Genomic DNA, 24,373 nt, shown 5'->3' with positions numbered 1-24,373 from the left:
TTTAGATTTAATGGGGGGGGGGGGTAGCAAACATGGATTTTTTCCTTAATATTTCAAAATAACGCTGCGACTGATGAGATTTGGAGTTTTTATTCAAATTTAAATATTGCTTATACAAAATTTTTACGTAATGATTGAGAAAAATGCTTTATTATCGCATAAATTTCGGTATTTATCGAAACAATTCTGATGTCCAGCAATCGGATTGAATGATCGAGAAACTTCTTAATGTAAGTTCTAGAAGAAAAAGGAAAAAATGCTGTTTGATTAAAAAGAAAATTTAATTATTAATAATTCTCCACAACCAATTACAATTGCAAGAATTGTTTGTAGAATTCTAGGTCTCTGTGAAAAATGGAATATTGGAATATATCTCGTAGAATATCGGGGGGTGGGGGGAGGGGGTCGAGTGGAGCGTTAATACTGTATAACTTCTTACAACAGAATCTTAAATAAAAAACGAAGCTAAAAAATACCTATAGACACACGCTCCTCGCCAAAAACACACAACACACTAGAAGTTAGCACATGCGCCCCAAAATCACCCCTTAACTCTCATCCATCACGAAAAAAAACCTTATAATATACGTAAAGGAAGGGGGTAGAGAAATGCGCACATAGATATCTTTCGATTTTCGTAAAAAGAAAATATCAGCCTTTACTTTACAGCGCTTGTATTGGCCGCGACGATTCCGCGCGTTGAACAAGAATAGAAGCACGCCGATTTATGTATTGGAGTAAGAGGCAAATACGCGGAGATCGCGAAAATCACCGTCAGATGGAGCCTGTTTCCAACACTATGGGCGGAGCGATAGGAAAACAGAAGACGCGCGAGCGAGAAGGAAGGAGTAGAGGCCGAATGCACCATGCAAGACTAAGTCGGTCGTCAGTCTTGGGGTAGTTATCCTAACGAGAGCACGTGTTCAACGATTTTGACGACTTATACGACCTGATCAGTTTCCAAAATAAAAAAGAAAAACCCCGTGCGACAAATTTTTGTATGTAAACTTCCGATATAGTGCTTCCGGTTTTCGATAAATCGAATCGAAGATTTGTGTTTATATATTATTGAAATTGTGCCTATTTGTTTTTATTTATTTATTTACTTTGTTGTTTTTTTTTTTTTTGAATTGGGATATTCCAATTTTGACAGTTCGAAATAAAAACGATACAAGTGATTGACAGTGAAAAAAAAAAAAAACAAGTGGTACGAACGATGGCGAACTGTGACGTGTGGATTTTTCAAATTTTCGAAAGGTGAACGTATCGTTTTATAGGACAGATTGTAACAATTCTTTCGCAACCCTGGCGGAGCTGGAACATATGCAGCCGACAGCGGCAGCCAGTTTACCACCCCCTGGTGGAGATATGGACATGCAGACTATGCAGTCGATGGATTGGCTCTTCAAAAAAGAAAGAATCTACCTATTGGCACAATTCTGGCAACAGGTTAGCTATACATACCATACGCACTTATATGTATACAAAAATAAATCAAAACAATTGATTTCACTGTAATTAATAATTATAATGATGATGATGATGATGATAATAGACGGCTGCCCATCTATATATATATATATATATATATATATATATATATATATATATTGAAGAAATATATACAAAATATAATGAATATAGATTTATATGTTCATCGTAGTGATTCGTTACCAATAATCACCCTTTCATATACATAATTACCTCATTTTTAATAATTATTGTACGTTTGGGCTCTTAACTTGACCAAATTTATACTCGAAACAATAAACTCACTTATTGGATTGAGTTTAATTGTTTTAATTAAATTAGCACTCGATTAATATTGGTCATTCTTATTTATCTGGAAATCTGGAAACGATTTGAACAAAGATAAATCTATTTCCTATCAATTCTATCAAAAACCTAAAAAAAATCGGTGCCTGCTACATTACAAGATAATCAAATTTCATTACTTTGTAATTTCAGTTTCATAATTTTTTAATATAATTGAAATCTTTACGTATAATTGTCCGTTTTATGTGATTAAACAGATTTATATCTAGAATTCAATTAAATCAGAGTATATATTTGATTGATACGATCATTAAGACGAAATTCTCTTTGTTTATTGAGCATTTCTTCAAAAGATGTGTTTATAAACATTGACGTATAAATAAATAATATAATACTTAGAATATACACCTAAATTTATCGGTACTTAAAAGCATCGAAACACAAATTAAAACAATCATAAAATAAAAGTCATCAATTCGATCTTTATTACACTAATTTTATATCGAAACCTATAAAAGTTGAAGTAGAAATTGATGTTTTTGAAAGTTTTAATGTATCATTATTACCACTTTAAGAGGGGGACAGTTGTATATATAAAATTTTTATTTTTACGTTTAGTAATAATGCTCAACTTTCTATATTCAATTGAATAAAAACTTAACTATTAAAATCTGTTTGTTCTACTTTGTTTAATTCAATTTCTTCGACGTTTATTACAAAAAAAAATAAACTAAATAAAAAAATCCCAAGAATATTTATATAAAATAGACGATTTATTTCAAGAATGTATCCGCGTGTTGTATCCAAACACACATCGACCGAGTCCAGTGACCCGCGGGACATTTCGGATTTCGAATATACCTGCAAAGAACCCCAAAAAGAACGGCCGTAGTATGCGTTCCCTTTCAAGCTCGAAGCCGCACTGAGGTTTCTACAAATCGCCACCCTTCCAAGCGAGGGAGCCACCGCTTTAACACATTTCATCCGACGAACTTTTATTTATGGTTTTCTTTTTTTTTTTTTATTGTAAACGTAAATAAATTAGACGAAAATATAGATTAATCATTATTTGTACTAGAGACGAGATTAAACATTTAGTGACAAAAGGTACTAATGAAATCTATCAAAACGTCAAGTTTGTTTGTATCTTATATTAAGGACAAAATAGAAAAATTGTGTTTTGGTGGTGACGAACTTTTACAAATAATTGAGCGCTTTTTGTATGAGACTTAAAGTTTCGCATTTCTTTGATAGTAATAACAAACTTTTTGTTGATGCCAGGAAAATTAAAATGTTTTTTTGTACTAAAACGTAAAATATCTAATCAAGGTGTAATATCAAGAGCGAGGTTTGATTTTAGTTGAATGAATAGAGTTTCTATCAAAATTAAAGCATTAAATTTGTATTTATAACAAAATTACGAAATTTAATAATATCTAGGTTTCAACCCCGTGTTTCTCTTTTCAAATGTAAATCAATCTTAATTCCAAACTTTCAAAAGAAATATTCCACAGAAAAATAGTTTCGTTAGATTAACAATATTATCCATTCAACTTTTAATGTCAGATTTCTATAATTTTCGATTTTCGTAATTAACGAAAATGAATAAATGAAAATATAAAAATCGCGAGAAAATTTTCCATTTTATCGGGCAACTCCCGAAAAATTCAGACCGTAAATAGGCGATTTGAACGAATAGAAGAGCGAGCGGGCACATAAAGCAAGTTCTCCCAATTAGGTTCGAGTAAAACGTCCAGAAGAGGTAGAAAAAAACGGATCCATAAGGGCCTAATGTGCACCTATACGAACATAAAATTTGATATCACTCCCTCGAAGTTCAATAAATCGCAGAGAACCCTTAAAAACTTCCCTCCAAAAAAAAAACGAAAGGGTGAAATTACTAATTCCTACACATATCTGAAAAACGTACTTCAAGTGAATAAATTCGTGCTGAAACAAGACAAAGCAATGGGCATTTCGAAAAGAGAAGATTTCAGTGATTCGAATTATCCAGTATCGTATTCGCTTTAAATGTATTTCGTTAGAATTTTCAAGTATTTAAAACATCTTATTCTAAATTGGAAACATCGAAAAACAGCAATTGATATTTATTAAAACATTAATTTAAACTGTTCAATTTGAGCCAGAGAAAATGTTTGATCTCTATATTTTCCAAATAAAACAAAGACGGTTCTGTGTAAATGTCTGAAATTAACCCTTACATACACAAAAATGAAATCCTGAAATTTATTAAGCCGTACTTCCTACGCGCATACGATGTACGAGGGAATCGACAATCAAAGGATTTTAAATAAGTGAAAGCTTTTTAAAAATCCTTCTCAATCGTCTCTGGCTCTTTCATATCGAGCAAAAATTAAAAAAAAAAAAAAACATGACTTATCCGATAGCTTTCAAATTCTAATAAAGATAAAAGTAGAACGTACAGTCCAATGGGTTATTAAGTTAATAATATTTTAAGTAATTAACTGACTTTTCAAATCTATAATGGAAAATGACTGGATTGTCTAAAGTGAAAATGACAATAAAGTCTTTTTAAATTGGTTGTGTTCACCAAAAACTAACATTCCAATAATTATAAGCATCGCCCAAAGCGAATTTTCGGTTTTAGTGAAAGAAACAATATTTTTATAGTTTGTTTAATGAATTCAACACCTTGACGATCGATATTATGTGATAATATTTATAAATTCCATGTATATAATTATAAAACGAGGAGACACCGAACACGAAACCGGTATTTTTGAATTAAAAACCAGCTACCGGTCGAAAGAGAAATTTGATTGAATTAATTATTAATCATTAGGATACAAATAGGATCAGATGACACTAAATAAATTACGATACAAGGTGAACGAATCGAAAATAGTTTCGAGGAAACAATATTCAAGGTATAAATTCGAAATTAGCTAAATAAAAATGTCGATTGGGGTAAGATCTGATAATATAGCGGGCTATTGCACCGAATCATCGATTTGAACATATCGTGTGTTCAAAAATACTAGGTCAAGTAAAAACCGATGATATCCTTCAGGATTTATTCATTTTATTACAAACGAATAAAGTTGAAATGTTATTTTCGAATAACCTGATAGCTTTGTTCGTTTTTCAAGCGCGATCCTATAATTCAAAATACAAATTTCGATATACGAAAATCCGAAAATAGCATATCGAATTGTTATTGTAGAAATTCGTGTTTGGCACAAAAACAGTACAACCGCGACAACGATCAACACTTAAATTTAAGTCAACGTGTGACTCACCGAAAACGGTTGTCTGAAAGTCTAAAATCGCCGTGAGTAATAAATAATAAGTAAAACTGAACATATTGATAGCGCCTACGCCTTTACCGATTCCCATAAATCTAGTTGAAATTTTTAACGACTAAAATGATGTTGACAAATGATACGTTTATAATTTTTGTTTTAAAGAGATACGACGAAAAAAAAAACGTGTTCCTATTAGTCGAATTTGTTGGAAAGCTTTGTTTCATTTTTCTTAATGTTTTTACTATCTCTATGAAAAATTAAACGTGCACTACTATATTATACACACAGAAAAAGTTTTACGTAAAACTATACTTGATCTTGATTCGTTCATCTTATTTTCTATATATAAAAATTATAATGAAATTCGTGGTGAAACTAATTTTATCATCGATTCAAAAAAACATCGATTTTGTATTTTATTTTTAGGTACAAATTTTTTAGATATAATCGAAATATATTGTTTTTAATATTGACTAGATATAAATTCGATAAATTACAAGAAAATTGACAAAATTTTAATGACGAAAAACCCATTCAGCTCGAAGAGTATTTTCATATTTATTTCATTATTAAAATCACCTTGTTTGTACGATTGGTGCGATTATATTTTGCTAGAATGACTATCTCGGCATGTGGTAGGCAGCGGGGGGTGTTTTACGTGGAATCTTCTTCGAAATCGTATTTATACGAGGTGTGATCGACGAATTATTTCATATAAAACAAATTAATAAGTTACTACTACTGATTACTGGCCCGCGACGTGACGTTCAATATAAAATGGAATCATTCGTGGAAAGCTTTCCTTGAAGCACATTTTCAAAGACATTCTGACTAATCCTCGTTCATAACTGAGTAATTTCCACTTTTAAATTTCTCAAATCACTTGTAAAAACTCACTACATTATCAACATAAACAAAACGTCATAGAATTTTGGAAATAATTTGTTTTTTATTAAATAAATGTTAATTATTGATGATACCCCATATATAAGGTCAAGGTAATTATTATCAAATGATATGAATAAATCTTACAATCGTAGAAATTGATTTAGTCGAAAGTGATGTAATAACACCCACATAAATTGTTACAACGAACAAGTGTTAATTGATATTTTTAATACGAGAAAAAAAAAATCTATTGATCACCAGGGTGCATCAGTTGAGTTTCAAAAATATATTATACATAATCAATATCTAGATTTATTTTAAATAAAACCGTCAAAAAATGATAAAATTCGAGCATTAAAAACCAATATTTTTTTATTTTAAACTTTATTGTTCTGCAACAATAACTAAATAATTCATATCTTTTGATATAGCAATTTCGGATGTTGGAAACTATCAATTTTTGACTTGACTTGAGTCTAAAATTTGATATTTTAATTTTATCGTTGCCTACGACCACTACGGAAGATTCCTAACCCCCATGTTTAAAACAAATACATCGATCACTTCATTGGCAATAATAATATTTATAAACAATAACTAGAGTAGACAATTTAGGCGATTTAATATTTAGCTAGGCAGATATTCAACTTTTTTTTTGAACGATAAATGATAAAATTAACTATAGGATAGCATATTTATGTAATAAAAAAAATTAGGTACTATTATTGAATTGAATTGAATTGAATAGCAATCTGTGAGGTCTTTTGACCGAACCGATTCGTACAAAGCAATTTGGTTTGTAGTTTTTGAAACGTATCAAACGAAAAAGAACATGTGTTTTCAATATCTCAAATATAACCCCCTTTAAACACATGTTTAAGAAGCTATTAAATTATTTTTCAAGCCGGAGGTTTTTTACGCAGCGAAATTTATTATATATGACGTTCATTAAGCTTGTTCATTAATATCGACTATCTTTATTGGAGAATCTTCACGAGAACAGATGTCATTTATATGTTTATAGTCTAAAAATACTTCTCACAAAGGAATTCGAATTTACCAAACGGCCTGACTCGCTAGATTTCATTTTTGAAATAGTTGTGGTTGCAATTAGTGACGGCGAAGATATTCTTTTTTAGTTTTTTTATTATCAGCATATGGAAATTTTGATTGAGCCTTTAAATCATTCTCGAAATAGAACTACCGTTTCGTTCGGGATATATTATAATAAAACTGCCGAATCGCTACAAATTTAAAACTTTCAAATTTTTTTTTAGTCCAAAATTTGTATTTGATTGTTTCTCATAATTTCGTTCCACTATTTTGTATCTTATTCTCATCGATTATTCGAACATAGAAACTTGGGAATTTTTTTTTATTTTTAATTTAATGAAGGAATAATGGAATTGAAAGTTTTAGCTCAAACTCACACACAAAACGGCTCTCTTTTTATGAGGGTCTAATGTAAAAATCGTATCTTGACCATTTAGCACCTCAGTGATGATCTCTTATAATCTAATAAAATTTTACGAGGTCACCATAATAAAATTTCGATTTTACGCCTAAGCAACTATGTGTATACAAAAATCAATACGAGGGTTAGTTTAAAAGTGGCTTTACTTTATTACTTTACTTTACAAAATTAATCATTTGGTAAACGAAAAATTGTATTAAACCCACTAGTTTAAGACATTCTCAATATTTTCGATTCGCATTTAGGCCGAAAAACCAAAACTGGTACAATATCTCCAAATATGATCATTAATTGACGACAGCCTGTAAAAAAGTATGCGAAACCTCTTTTAAAATTTTACCCTTTTCTTTTTGTTAACGGATATGATTGAAAATATAATAAATATTTTAACGTAAATTGGAATGAAATAAATGGAGGCTTTCACTAGTTCGATGCAATTCGTATTTATTATGTTTATTTTATATCCGGTACGGCATATCATCAATCAATATGGATTTTATTATGATTTCTTTATATTGCGAAACGTTTCGTTGCGAATGGACTAACATGAATAACACCTGATGTAAATTTACGTAAAACTTTTACGATTTGATCTGATCGTTGCTTAATTAATTGCGGTATTCTTCTAAAAATCAAAGTTAAAACGAAATAACATTTCTAATATAATACGCTAAACACCGGGGGTGAAAAAACTTCATGAATACGTAAAATTTTAATTCAGCCTAAGCACTAGAAAAAAGTTTTTACGAGATAAACAACTTAAAAGCGCGAATTGCTTTGTTAAAAAGTTTTCGAGTACCTACAAGGAATGACCTTGCTTTTATTATTCCGAACAATAATAAAAAATAAAGGAGAGAAATTAATGGAATGAAATGAAGAAAAAAAAAAAACTTTAATTTACTTTAGACAATCGCCTATTTAATTCAGTAATTCATATTCACTCATAATAATAATAATAATAAAGGTAGAGAATGAGAAATAATCTTAACATAGTGCTTTAATAAAAGCAACAGTCAAAATTACGCAAAAGCTCTCTTATTGTTTAATATAATTTTCGATTTCTTACATGATTGTTATTCGAAATGTAATTAATGTAGAAGATTGCCAAGAAAACGGGAGGAAAATCCCGTCCCGGTCGTCCCCCCGCTCTTCCACCACCGCCACACCTCTAAATAGTTGCACATCGAGTTATAATTTAATTTACTGTCGCAGAATGTAAGAATTCCACTTGAATTATTTTCACTTGTCATATTGTGCGCGTTCTATAACGTTTAACCGTTTTACCCTATTTTACCCCCTTCGCTATTACCAGCTTACTTATGCACTGATGGATCTTACAATACACCCAGATTTATTGTTGCCTAACTTAACGATCTAGCAGAACTCTTCATCAACAGGAACGGATTCAGACGCGTTTCTTCATCAAACTATTAAAAATAAAAAATACTGACATACTCGTTTATACACAAATATAGGTGCGCATCAATGAGTCGCGTGACTAACGCACAGATGGCGCTGCCATTGTCAAATCCGTATGACGTTTACGAAGTACCAACTTTCGAAAGACTACCTGTCAAATTTTATGACATTTCGATTTGTCAGCAAAATGTGAAGATAACCAACGACGATGGAGAACGTTCTGGTCGTCTTGTACACTAGAAAAGTCCAATTATATCTAATCGTAAATTGAAATAGCTGAGGCAGTAAAGGTATCAAAAAGTAGTGTATTTACAATTTGAACATGAGAACCTTTTTTCGAAGTGGGTGCCGCGTTTACTCACACTCGATCAAAAACAACAACATATTTACAAGTAATAAATAAGATTTTTGGCATTGATATGTGACAATAGATGAAACATGGATCTTCACTCAGGAATCAAAACGATCATCATCTGAGCGAACTGCAGCCGGTGAATCAGCTGGGGAGGTTATTGCTTCGCCGATTCACGAGTCGTTAAATCCAGATCTGACCCTCAGTTATTACTGGCTATTCGTTGATCTCATAAAAATGCTCGCCCGTAAGAAATTCAGTTCGTATGAAGAAGCGATCGCTGAAACTGAAGCTTATTACGAGGCAAAAGACAAATCCTTCTACAAGCGCGGCATCGACAAGTTATGGAAACGTTGGAATGATTGAATAGAATCGATTTTGGTACAAAAAAATGTGTCAACACAACAGAGAAGAGAACAAAAAACCTATCTTCGATTACTTGTACTTCAAAACAAATATATGTTTCCACTTTTTTCCAACAAACTTTGAATATATTTTTTTAATGGAAAATATTTGTTTTTTCTCTAAACCGGAGCTGTGCGAGTTCTCTTTCTCTGTACTTATTTCCCTTAGTTTCGTTGAAAAAAGACGGACTCAACAAAACGGGAGATGGAAGATCGGAGAATGTTACTCGAAACTACTGAGTTAGAACTAAAGTATAGCAGATTTTAACTGAGGATTAATAAACAATACTCTACGTTTCTTGCTCTATGGTGGATTTCGAAGATTTTCGTATACTTCCTGCCAAATCAAATTACGTTAAGCCCTCGATTTAATTCCTGAAAATTAATGGGGATAAAAGTTTGCCAAACAATATTGTTATCGTTCACTGTAACTGTATACCCGTATTATTTTATTGACGATTCGGTTTAATAATATCCTATTTTGAATGATTTTTTTCAAAATATCATGTATTTTCGATAGATTATCTATTTAATCTATTGAAAATAACCTTCTTACTCACCTACAATCTTACCATTAACAGATTCACTATAATGGAAAATCGTAAAACCATATTAGAAGAAGATGTAAACTGATACAGCATTGCATTATTAGGTCATTGCAATTATTTATTTGAAAGAATATAAAACATGACAGGTTTCACATTTTTATGCAATATTATTGTGAAGTACGTCGTTTTCATAAATTAATGACAATGTATACAAAGAGATTCAACTAAAAACATATTCAAACAGTTCATTGAGTTATTTTCAATTCTCTAAATTCTCTAAAATATATGTAAGATATAAATCTCACTTTATTTTTTTAGAGAAATATCATATAATATAACAGAATATCATTTTTTATACGACGCAAACTGTAAAATCACACAAACGATTGCTGCATTACAAATTTTTTCATATAAAAGTATTTTCTGGAAAGCAGAATAAATAAATATCATCACCATCAAATACTGGATAGTTTTTTGGTGTTTATAGAGGAAGATAATGAAAAGTTTCAAATGCCACATTTGATTATTCAATCAACCGCGCCAAAAATCAACAAGAAATTTTGGAATATAACGAGATAAAAGATTGTCAAATTAGATCGTTTAGTTGTAGTGCACAAATATTTGCAAGTCCAAATATTAAGAAGATTGTTATCAGATATTCAGTTTTTACTTCGTGCTTAAATAATTATAAATGTTGATATTATGTATAAAATGAAATGCAACACTTCTTTAAAATATGAACTGGAAAAAACGGAAAAAGATTCTATCAAGTCAAAGATGTAATTGAAAAACCATATAAAGACAAATGGATTACAATACTGGCATATCTTTATTCGAATGTTAATTAGAAAAACCCCAATTGAAAGTTAGGTTTTTTCTTAATGACTCGTGAAGTTCGAAAAATTGAAATTTTGTTGACCAGTGTAATAAATTGTAGCGATTATTTTCACTAGAAATTGATATTTTGAAAAGAAACGCCTTACTTACTCGAAGCATGTCTCAATTAGACGTAATTGTCATCCAATCAAATGAAATGACTGAAAAAAAAAACGTACAAATGAATAAATAATTATAGTTTATTAGTAGTCGTTGAGAAAATTCCAGAAGATCGTTGATTTGTGATAAATTAAAATATATTATGATTTCTTCTTCAACAATATATTAAAATTCTTATAGGTACGTACCACAATCAATTTCGAAGCTTTCCACCTGGTTAAATCGCGTGAAAAATATTTAAAAGGAAGTTTCAACTTTTTTTATGCACGTCTGAAAAATTTCCGGTATCGTTCCAATAAAATTGGGGCGAGAAGTGACTCGACTGAGATACTTCTAAGGGTTTTGCGGAGGAGAGAAGTTTTTCACGTTCCTGCCATTCAGTATCGGTAAGTGATCGGTAGCAAATTGGGGTCGGAATTCCCTCTTCGAAAAACCAGACAGAAAAATCTTTTTCTTAAGTTCTTCGGCCGTCTACAAACTTGGAATTCCTTTAGAGATTTTTTACTCTCGTGAATGCAAAGTTTAACCTACTTTTTTCGTGAGAAATAACTCTACCTTACTTAAATAAATTTATATTAGATATTTCGTAAATATTTGCTTCATATATAAATATATATATATATATATATATATATATATATATATATAAACGAATTTATCTTTGAATATAACTATGGAGCACATGAAAATTACCGTTCATCACCGGATATGACGTGTAAAACAATTTACTAATCATCAATCATATATTTATGAATATAAGTGAATAATTCGTTTATTGGGACCAATTGATTCTCGTTCAGTGCCATTGTATTTTGTTCTCTTTCTATTAAACGTAATTACATCAACATCAATGCGTTTTGTTGTTCTGTGTTCGAAGCAGAGGAGTCGTCGTCGAAATAGAGCAGGAAACATCATCTATAAAGGGTAACATCAATATTGGTCATATCCTCATCGTTCGATAATTTGTTGTTTATTCATTTTTATTTATGGTTATTTAAGTTCAGTCATTATATACTTACGTAAGTACCTACGCGTACGCAGCAGCGTCGAATGAATTAAATAACTTATATTTCGAGAAAAAATAGGTATACCTACTAATTTCGCATTATAATTTTCGATATTTTATTTAAAAGTAGCTACCTAGTGTGACGATATTTAACTTTTCGATTACAATTATTTCAATTACTGTGTTTTTTTTATAACAATTTACTTAACAGCGGAAAAAGACGATCTGAACTTAAACAATGAAATTGTTGTTACTGTTACGAACATATAGAACAATTACGGTTAAATATTAAAAACAAATAATACTTACGACCACAGTTAAATTACTTTTTAATTTGTCGACAATAATAATTTTATTTTTAAACAAAAGAGACAAATACCATCTTAAATACTTAAGAAAAAAGAAATCTTTATTCGATCTTCATAACAACTCGGTTTTATCTACTAATTTTCAATTATTTCCTATCAGTTGGTACCAAGAATCTATTACTTTTTATATCAAGTGCTGTACACCTGCATTTTACTTCGATTGTTGTACAAGTCCTTTAGCACATGCTTGCACTAGTCTTTCTTTATCATTGACGTAGAAATCGTCACTAAAAAATATAATTTAGATGTTGGCAACATTAAATGTTTAGATTTAGATTATTGTCAAGTAATTTTTCGGTCTTGTTACAACTTATACAGTTTGTCTTCGTAAGTTGGCGGCATATGGGACATAACTTTTTTATTATTAATTTTACGAAAAAAAATTATTCTTTATAAAAAATTCTGTATGATTCCAAACCTAAAATTCAATCATCGGATATTAAATTTTTTCAGTCGTATACGAGGTTTGTCAAAAAATGTGATTTTTGCTCTAGAGTAAAGTACCTTTCTTTTTGACAATATCGAAAATTGTTATAAAGAAAAGATGCTTAGAATTAAAAATAGCTTTCAAATATTCAACATTGTTTATTTACATTAAAAAAAATATTTTTTTCCACATTTTCTCTGTGATTACGTTGAAAATTTAAGTTTGCACATTAATGCATGGGAATGTTCGACATTTAGACAGTTCGCAAAGCCTACTTCAATTATCAGTTTTAAAAAATGCCAGTGCATTCTAGATTTATTATGCATTAATGTGCAAACTTAAATTTCCAACGTAACCGCAGAGAAAATGTAGAAAAAAAATTTTTTTTTTGATGTAAATAAACAATTTGAAAGCTATTTTTAATTCTAAACATCTTTTCTTAATAACAATTTTCGATATTGTCAAAAAGAAAGCAAAAATCACATTTTTTGGCAAACCTCGTATACGACTGAAAAAATTTAACTTCCGATGATTGAATTTTAGGTTTTGAACCATGCAGAACTTTTTATAAACAATAACTTTTTTTCGTAAAATTAATAATAAAAAAGTTATGTCCCATATACCGCCAACTTGCGTGGACACACTGTATATGAATATACCTTATAACGTTTTTATTTTATTTATTTTTTTCTTAACGAACATCCGTACTTAATATCTTTAACGATTTGATTCCAACTCTCATACTCTTATTTCTTCTTTCATCGCATTTTTTTTGCCTTTGTCTTGCTGTCTTTGTAATTGCAATTCTTCTTTTCTAACTATTGAATCCTCCTCACCATTTACAAATATATTTCTCCAATTTCAAAAAGATCGTTGCACGGATATCTACTTAGGAACGCGGAGCACGACCTTTGTATCTACCTACTCCACGTTCAAAATTAGTTAAAGGCTCAATATTTTACAATGCAAAAAAATGCACAATCACTTGCCAATGGAAATTAAATCGACATCATATTTTCCCGTATTCTGCATTAATTTGAGGGCGTATTTACTGGAAAACGCCTTCTATTTTGTAAACGACTGTTTTTAACTATAAAGCTCTCTGTATGTTTAAGAACTATTTTCATTTTTTTGATACGCTCATGGATATATATGAGTGATGCGTTTCAAAGGATAGGCATTAACTGTGATTAAGATTAACTTCACCGATTTTTTTTTCATGATTCTAGTAATCTAACTTGTGCACGTGTGAATAACCAAGAAAAATAGAAAATATCTGAAAAGGTATCACGTACGAGGTAATGTAGATATTTTTTTACGAATAGAAAAAGTATTTTATTTAGTTTTTCTTTTTTAATAAATCATATAGTGTAGCAACTTTGTAGTAGATATTTCTTTCATTAAAATATTAACGAATACTGTTGATGTATAAAAAAATTGACTGGAACTAAAAAAGCAGAAAATTCATTTAAAAAATTCGTCTCTTACCGACTAAGGCAAAGACATAATAAAACAATAAAATTTAATGATTTGCTCATAAAATTCAATCAAACAACAAAACCATCTGCAGATATATTCAATTACTGTTAGTTTCTGTCTTTTTTTAATTTCGTATGTATCAGAACATAGAAACGAAACAGAAAATGTACTAATCTCTGACCGATTCGATCAATTTTTGGCGGATCCTCTTTGAAACATTCCATTCTAACTATTAAAGTCGTTGTAGTTTTTTCTATTAGATTGTGAACAATACATGCACCTCCGCCAAAATCGTTATATTTTACTGAAAAAAAAAACATTTTATCGGATAATAGGGTTTTCATCGAAAAACTGTAATGGCCGTTGGCAATAAACGAAATTTGCGTGAGAAAAACCAGCACATGTTTCTGTTAGTTTTTCCCTTGGCATGTCTATTATCAATATTTTTAGGATTGGCAGAATGGATACCTACCGATATAATTCAAATTAATTAATGGAATTTATTTCGAATAATATTATTTCCCGAAGAAAATGGCTAAACTGTATATTAATGTTTAAAAACGCGTACGATTTCGGGAAAATTATCAATACGATGAAAATGAAATACAAAATATATTCACAAAAAATCCATATAGAAAACCGAGAAAAAAAAATTAAAACTTGATTCGTCTAGTACCTATTCTGTTGGTCAAGTGAAAAACCAAACTGTTTTGTTGTGGAATGCGTGTTAGACTGGATGCATTATTCGATTAGTGAATGTTAATTTTGCAAATTATCGCTTGTTTTAATCGATGAGTCATACCAATTAAGCTATTAGCTCATCGATACATTTGAATTGTTTAACTTCACTTAATCTGAACATAAAGTGATTAATCGTCAATTCAAATATATATATATATATATATATATATTCGGGTTAATGATCACCACAACTCGTGTATTGGAAACAAACATGTCATCGAAATAATCATTAAATCACTTTATTAGGTACCTACATTCAATAGAAATTATAAAAAATATATATTGAAATAGTATATTAATTATATAGCTATGTGTTGGAAAATCATTTTTTGTTATTTCTTTTCAATGATAAATTTGAAACAAAATACAATAATTTAGGTATTTGGAGCGAAAGCGATGTTTTATGAAGCCAAAATGTATTATAACATTGGAGTTTTGGGTAAAATTAAATTAACAAGTGATTAATTCCGAAGCGAACGTCTAAAAGTTTAGAAATTAAAATCTATCGACTCCCGATGCTCTCCAATGAGATATCGAATTATAAATATCAGCTAAATATGTTTTGGAAGCCTTATGATGATATATTTCATTAATTTCCGTTAGGGAATTATCGATTTATATAACTTTGCCGGCCAATTAGAGCAATCAATTCTACTTATTTATCATTTATTCGATCACTTGGTTTTGACATCTTAAATATCGATATTCAACGCAAATTATATTCGAAAGAAATTTCCCGAATCTATTAAATTTATTTCTCGTCTCTTTTATTGTCTCTGCTATAATAATTCAAAGTTGATTCTTGTCCACTTTTATTAAATTGTATATTATCTTTGTATACATTTTTTGGTCTTTCTGACATCGTTACAACTTTCTTGTCTCATTGAGCCACGAATATTTTTGAAAGATCCCACGTAAAATACGTGTCTATTTTATCGACGTGTATATTTACAGATTTATTCTTGTCAAATATAAAATGATGGTGATACCTACATCTCCAAGAAGTTAATTCGCTTCATCTCACAATGAGACGGGTTTTAAATCGAGTGCAGAGCTCGCGTCAAGACAAAACATCGTGAGAGACAACAACACGCACATTATTTCGCGTTTATGTACGTCGGATACATCGGACTAGATATAACTTAGATACGGGGGCTCCTCCAAAAATATACCTATCAAAGAGAATGTACGTGAAATTGATTCAATGACCTACGGTAAGCAGCGAAGTAGTGAGACGTATTCTAGATACGAAACCAGCTTATTTCACGATATATATATATATATATATATATATATATATATATATATATATATATATATATATATATATATATATATATATATAACGTATTTGAAATAGAATCGATAAAAAAAATGGTGGAATATCGTATGAATGGAATTTTCGTATTGTCGAGTAACGAAATATTACTCGAGTAGTCCCTCGTATATGAAGTAGCCAGATTGATAATAGCGGCGGCGGTGTGTGGTGGCTACTACGATGGTTATGTTTCGTCGCAAGGCCAACTTGATGTTATTGTACGCTACTATTATCTCGGCGGTGTTTCCTCTCTAGCTACATCGAGTATTATTCGATCGAATTCGCGCCACTGCGAAGATAGTAATATTTAAAAAAAAAAAAAAAAAGAACAATAAAAGACGATTCGCCACTGTGCGGAGAGTTTTAGAAACGGACACGGCGGACCGGACAATTGCGCAGACTAGCGGCACGAGACAAAACTATAATAAAATTGGAAATCGCGCGGGCGGCAGCGGCGGTCGAGAAGAGAGAGAGGGGAAATCGTGTCCTGTGTCGACGGTAGAAAAAGAGTTGAAAATATTGAAGGAGGAGGTTCCGATATCGAGACCCACCTCCTTTCTCCCCTCCCGCATACTTTTTATTTCTCTCCACGATGATCAGGCTCTTGCCTTGCCCAGTCAGCCTCCGCTTACTTTTTGTTTGTATCTATTTATTTTATATACAAAATACATTATTTTTATTTACGGCGGCACGATTTTTTGCAATTTAACATTCTCGTCGTTATCCCTCCACATCTCGTCCATCTATTTACCGAGAATTATATTATTTTATTAGACAATGAACATCATCAGTCATAGGTAAACCTCTTTTATACATTACCACACACAACCAAAGTTAATCTATTTTTATCGATATCATCTTATTCATATCTAGACATAACAAGGTTATTCGCATTTACCAAATTATTTATTATCAATCTTTGTTTTTGGAGAAATTGGAGAAACGTGCGGGTCTTGGTAATAGACATAGAACAACACTGGTTTTAATTTCTAGCCCTTCATAAGAATAATAAGGCTGTTATCTACGCTAAGCTCACCTCAATATATCGGAAAAGTGTTTACAAAACAAAACTGTTTGGATAAAAATTTGTGGCTCAGTATGTTGTCTCTTATAATCGATGCATCAAAAGAAGAAGATTTTCGATTGAATCATTTCAATTTTAAAAGTATATTTTGTATCATATCATCATAATTTTATTTTCGAAAATTATTGTCTCAGATACCTACTGTATATATTGAAATATCAATGTCAAAATGATAGACAAAAGATATTTATTTCCTGAATGCATTGTGTGTATTGCTGGTATTATAATATAGAAAATATTAAATAAAGCGAGTCCTTGATTTTTTATGATTACTCATCGAAAAACTAAAATTATGCATTCCATATCGATTGGCGTAGGAGTTATTTAGTCGTTGTCGATAATTTTACAATAATTTGCTCTACATTCGATCGTGACTGGCAAATCACATCACGCAAACTAAACTAACAATTAATCTGTGCATACACAATAAGTCCCTTATTCTTTTTATCGTTAGCTAAGTAATCAATAAACACAATAAAGCCGTTATAATATAATAGAAATTATATAAACTTAGTGGTTATATTTTAAATATAGTCTTTTTCTGTTTCGTTGATTTGATTGCATTGACAAAGCTCGCGCAATATAAATACTAGATTAATTCGATAAAAAAGCTTTATATCAATTTTTATGTGTTAATGTCAAATTGGACTGAAATTTGGGCAAAAATACGCGTATATATCATGGTGCTGCTTCAGGAGGTTCCGCTTTGGTGGGTCGAGAACCAATTCTTTAAAAGGTAGCACTTTATTACTAGTAAATTTCACTTCCCGTATAGCTTCTGGATTCAATAGAAAAAAAATTAGCAAATTCCATCTTTATATTTATTCGTATCAAGTGTTTTATCCCATACAGCAGAAAAAATATCAGATAATCTTTGTGTTGTGATATTGCGATCTTTGTTTGGCATATTAGTTTACCTGATTATCGCCATGTTCTTGCTACCTTAAGAGATCTTAAGCACTAGACTTTCTTATCGATATTGATAATTTATGACAATTCCATAAAGGCTTCTTTCATTTTTGCGCAATAGTTTTCCAATAGAAATCTGTTTAATCTTTGAGAACGCACCGTATTCGTACATTGTGCTTTTCTTTGCCTCATTTCAGTATTTTGAGACAAAAATTTATTGGTATAACGCAACGAAGATAAGTGGATAAGCTTGTACCAATCGAATCGATCTATGCTCAGTACTACGCTCTATATTTGATCGATTACTATATGAACAAATCTGGATGAGGTCGTTCGTTGCATCAAAAGTGTTTTTGAAGCATTCGACCTTTCATATCTCGTTCCGGAATCACGATTTATCACATCACCAGTAATATTTGTTATGATTTATATTTAAAATGTTATCGATTTCTTCTATAAGCTCTTGACGAATTTTGAAATTTGTTTTCTCGCCGTTAAATATATAATATAAATTATTAAGGAATTTATATTGAAATATCCAACTCCATTAATTGCAACTTCAGACAGTAGTTTATTATTAGATTTTCATGTTCCGTGCCTATCTCTCGACGTTAATTTAATAAAATTAGTGATAATTCCGCCGATTCCCAGATTCGGATGTGAAATTTTCTTCCGATACCTCTACCTTCGTTTTAATTCATTTTCATCTCGGGGACCCCGGTTCTTCCGTCGAATATTCTACATATCTTATTTTAATTGAGAATTTCCCGATGGATATTCTTCTTCCTTATTCTCGCTACGAACTCGAAACACCTTATTTCACAAGCAAATAACAGGATACACATTTTTCTCAAGTATACGGAATTTATCAAACACTGATTTATAAATTCCTCAGGGACTTCGAGACATTATTGCTAAAATGCTTTTAACTAAATATCTTGTTCGAAACTGCTTTTTATATTACGTATCTTATTTCAATTAATATAAAAATTGAGATACCTAATGGAATAATTTTTACTTTAAAAGCGCGTCTTTTTATAATAATTAAAAGATAAATTATTTTAAGATGTCGCATCTCTTTGCTGTATGAAAATTGGAAACTAACTTGTAGCAGAAGATAAGAAAACTTTTCAAGGTGTTTTGTTTATACTATATAACATTGGACTGATCAATTTATACAAATAATTATAAATTAATAACTTCCTTCTTTATAATATGATATATTTTTATTTGTATTTTGGATTCTAAATTTAGAAAAATCGATTTGAACGGAGGTATCACTTCGTTTTAAAAAGTTTCCAAATCAAGTAGAGAGTTGATTACGAAATTAAACCGATTTCTTTCACATAAATTTCGCGGTTTTTAAAAGTAATCTACTTTTAATTTCAATGATGGCAAAGTTAAAGGAAAATCTGCTGTCGATTTCCGAATACTTTCCTCTCGGATTCTCTTAATTACTATAACCAACTTTTGTAAGGGAAAAGCCGATCCTTCTTATTCAGAGAAAAACCTATAACTTAATTAGATATCTTCTAATTAACTAAGTGCCCTGTATAGTCGGCCCGTTACGCCCTGTCTCCTTCTAAGATATTGATGAATTACTAAACGAGGTGACACTTGATTCCGATTCAACGAAACGATCAGAATAATTTCAACCCTTTTATTTCAAAATTGAAAGTAATACGATGACGATTTTTAATTAATTAATAAAGATAAAATAATTAATAGAGCCAATTTTTTCTAAACCTTTGAATATATGGTAGAATAAAAAAAATCAATTGTAGATCCGCCCATATCGGATGTACATAAAGGAGCTCATTGAGTAGAGATATTCTACTCCTCTTTAGCTCCATCATCATCCTTTTGCCAATTCTAGCGTGAGATTAACCGTATTTTTTAGCGATTTGTCAAGTGAAAAGGGTTGGCAGAATCAAAGATCTTAATAAATACCTGAACCGTACATATAATTGGAAGGAATTTATATTGAAATATATCTTCTCTTCTGTCTCTGTTCCTACTTCATTAATTGCAATTTCAGATGGGATAGTTTAGTCTCTGCCGATTTCGTTCGTCAATTATTCGAATTCAATTTTATTACCCCGTTTTTTCTTTTTCACTTAACAACATATTTCCTTTATATTTTCAATTATATTTCCATATTGATGATACACAATTGAACGATATTGAAAATAATTTTGATAGTGTTTCACGTCTTATATATATAAAAACAGTTTAGAATGAAATTTAACGTACCTACCGATCAATAATTCATTCTAAATCACCGAGTATAAATGAAAGCATACATGGATCCATTATACGTATAACTTAAGCATACAAAGCGTACTTCAGCCTACATTTGAAAAAAAAAAAAAAATAACCCACCAGACCCTACAAAAGACACATTATTGTAGTCTGGTATTAATACGTTCACGAGATTTATACAAGAAGTACCTACGTCACAGTACACCATCCAGTATATTAAACGGAGATAGAGTAAAAGAAACGGGGGTTGATACGCAGACATCGTGTGTAGGCGTAGATGAATGAAATTATAGTATATGAATCAGTGTCGAGGTGTGGTAGTACACAGAAAACCATAAGTTTGATAGTTAATTCTTTTTAGAACATTACGCTGGGTCATTAGTACCCATCAAGGGAAAAGTAAATACCCGACGAATGGATCGTTTATCACACACACACAATATGCCATTGGATTTAAAAGATATTTATCTGGAGTAGTTAACATAAACAAAGAAAAATAATTTCTGAAAAATATAAATTTAAACACATACTTTTTGCTCGAAAAATTAATATGATGTCGGCAAAAAAATTTAGTTAGAACCGCTCTTTGTATCTAAATTTTTATTATAGTAAATTATAGTCTTTATTGGAAGAATACCTACCATTGGGAATTACTACGAAATCTCAATATACTTACCCCGTATCAAAAAGTGTTCGTCATCGAACACTGAATCACCCTTCATTCCCGGTCAATATGCAAAATAAGTACAGATATAGATCACCCATTATGACATGTATATATATAGCGAGAACACGGGGGTGCTCGTGCACCCCCACATCATATAACACAAATATCAAAGACAAAACAATGTTCTTGTAGAGCCTTTATTGTTTGAGTTTTGATAGGAATTTATTACTTGGCTGTCAGGGAATAAATCCTAAGAGTAATGTTTTTAAATATTGGCTACACCGCGTACGATGTACGATACTTTTTAGGGGCTCCGGATTCTGAATATTTTATGATATCGCAGATATGAATATGCAACGTAGCAACTCTACGAATAAATCGAATATAAATTGTAGTAAAATCATTTTTTAGATAATTCCAAAAGTAGAATAATATTATGTTGATATGAAAATTTATAAGTACGATGATGTATCGATATCTAGTTAGCCCAGTTCCATGTATAAACAAAATATTGCGTTACCATAGCTACGAACAATAACTTATTAGAAGTTACGCAATAAATTATCGAGTACATCATCAAGTACTTGTATTTAAAAGGGTTAAGAAGTAAGCAGATTTACCGGAGATATGCTTAATACTTTTGATGATCAATGTCCTTCGTATGCGACCGTGGAAAATTCGACTAGAAGCTTCAAAAGAACTTTCAATTTTCAATTGAAGATGATGACCGATCGGGAAGGTCAGTTTGCAGTTCATGACGTGATTTTATCCTACCGTCGAATTGGGCTAAAACGTATCTGATCTGAAGCACTGAATATTTCATACGAACGCGTTCATCATATTATAGTTCACGTCGATTTGGACATGAGAAAAATTGCTTCAAAACGGATCCCCGATCCAGAAACAAAGCAACAATCGATGGAATGGCGACACTCTGGTTCTCCAAGACCTAAGAAGTGTCCAAAAATCGTTTGGAAAAGTTCTTGCTTCAGTTTTTTGAGATTGCCATGGAATAATCATGATCGATTTTTTAGATAAGGTTTAGAACAATAACTGGAGATTACTATTCGACATTACTGACCACTTTATAGGAAACAATTAAAGAGAAAAGTCGCGGAAAGCTATCCTTGAAAGGTGTTTTGTTTATGCAGGACAACACCTCTACACACAAATCTCATGTTGCCGTGCAAAAAATTCGTGATTTACGGTTTGAATTACTAGAAACACCCCCCTTATTCACCAGATTCGGCTCCGTGCGACTATCATCTCTTTCGTCAACTCAAAAAAAAAAAAGTTTAAAAGGACGTAACTTCTCTTCCAACAAGGAGGTAATAAAAGCTGTGGAGGTCTGATTTGCACAGCAAGAAGAAACATTTTTTTTAAAAGGTTTAGACACGTTGCAGTTTCGTTGTAATAAATGTATCCAATTAAGAGGTGAATTTGTTGAGTTTTGAAATATTTTGACATTGAAATTTTGTTTGGTTCTATAGTACTCTAAGAATTAAATAGAAGGAACGGAAAACATTGTCATTACAAACACTGATATATTAAGTGAAGACATTAATTCAAATATTATTTAATCTCCAATTGACAATTTCGATTCTACAATATCCCAATAACAGTTGATTTTATTCTAAAAAATGATGTTAAATGGAGCAATTCAAACAATAAGTTTTATGATTTCGATACAAAATATATATTCAAAAATTATTGTGTAGCAATTTCCTCAATCAAATCGAAATATTTCAATGGTTTTACGATAAGTTAATCGCTGTTGATGGTTATTACACGTTTCAAATATCCGATTATCATAAAAAATTGAGAATTATTCATTGTACGATCTGTTTTATGTTTGACCTACATATTGCAATAATCAAAAGCATTTTTTTAGGAGAATGTATTATTATTTCTAAATGTTTGTGCAACAAAGTTTATACGTGATCAGTATACGAAATATATCATTTTTATTATAATTGTAATTTCGAATGGTTTTTATTATGGGTTGTTATAAATTTTTTCACGACAATTGTCCGATCAAAAAGATTTTTATGATAAAAATAGCATAACAAGTTGTTCCTAAAACGAAATTTTAGTGGTTATAATTCCAAAATAAAATCGTTGTTAATAAAAATAAGATTATTTTTGAAAATAGCTATCAATATTCGTCCAACATCGACTGTTGTGCCACATGCAATGCAAACGAATCGCAGAAGACGAATCATTCAAATTAGTTCAAACTAAAACGTTTCTGAAAAGTTTAAACATCGAATTGATAGGTCACCCGCCTTTTGGCACCCGATGATTTCTTCTATTAATCCGGTAGATCAAAAATAAATTGCTTGGTGAACGTTTTGGTAGACCTGAAGAAGCGTTCAAATTATATGTTTTGGAAATACCTCAACCGGAATGGAAATTGGTTCAAATATGAATATAATATTTATATTCATATTTATATAGTATTACGTATTACTTAGACTGGTCAAAAAATGAACAAATTTCCCGAATATAAACGTCCCTAATTCCAATACGTATAAATATTTCGATTTATATAGAATATGACGAAAATAACCAACCATTTGCCAGTAATTCGATCTTGCTGTTTAAGCAATCAAAAACGTTGTTCTTTTTTCTATTAAGAAACCTTCACAGACAGTCGTTCATAATGATTTAAATACAATTTCCTGTATACCAATATAAGTGAGTAGAGTAGAGAGTAGTCTGAAACTCTTTTACACATTATATTTCCAGATGTGTCATCGCAAAAAAGCTCATAATAATATATTGATGACTGAGAGTCCAATATACAATTACTTCGGAGAAACATATGTATTTTTTTCAGTGGCGTACCTAATCACTATGTATCGGAGATACAAGCTCCTGTACTAATTCCAATAATGTCCACTTTTATAATTGATATTTCATAACTCAATTTATTCAGTTTTTCAACATAAGTGACATATTATTACGT

General features: G+C 30.7%; 1 protein-coding gene across 7 annotated transcripts in view; it reads left to right on the top strand.

Annotated features, from left to right (window-relative positions):
• Positions 1-846: 846 nt before the first annotated feature.
• LOC130895735 (homeobox protein cut) overlaps positions 847-24,373 on the top strand; it is a 64,145-nt gene continuing 40,618 nt past the window's right edge. For 6 of the 7 annotated variants that reach the window (XM_057803256.1, XM_057803253.1, XM_057803254.1 and 3 more), the window contains exon 1: positions 853-1,449. In XM_057803256.1, coding sequence (XP_057659239.1) covers positions 1,324-1,449 — 126 coding nt within the window. In that variant the 5' untranslated portion in view covers positions 853-1,323. Of the gene's footprint in view, positions 1,450-24,373 lie in introns of all 7 variants that reach the window. The other variant, XM_057803249.1, reaches the window with a different exon arrangement.

The sequence above is a fragment of the Diorhabda carinulata genome, chromosome 6 (assembly GCF_026250575.1).
Source record: "Diorhabda carinulata isolate Delta chromosome 6, icDioCari1.1, whole genome shotgun sequence".
NCBI classification, from domain to species: Eukaryota; Metazoa; Arthropoda; class Insecta; order Coleoptera; family Chrysomelidae; genus Diorhabda; species Diorhabda carinulata.
The sequence above is the reverse complement of the archived record's forward strand: the minus strand, read 5'-3'. Positions and strand labels throughout refer to the sequence as shown.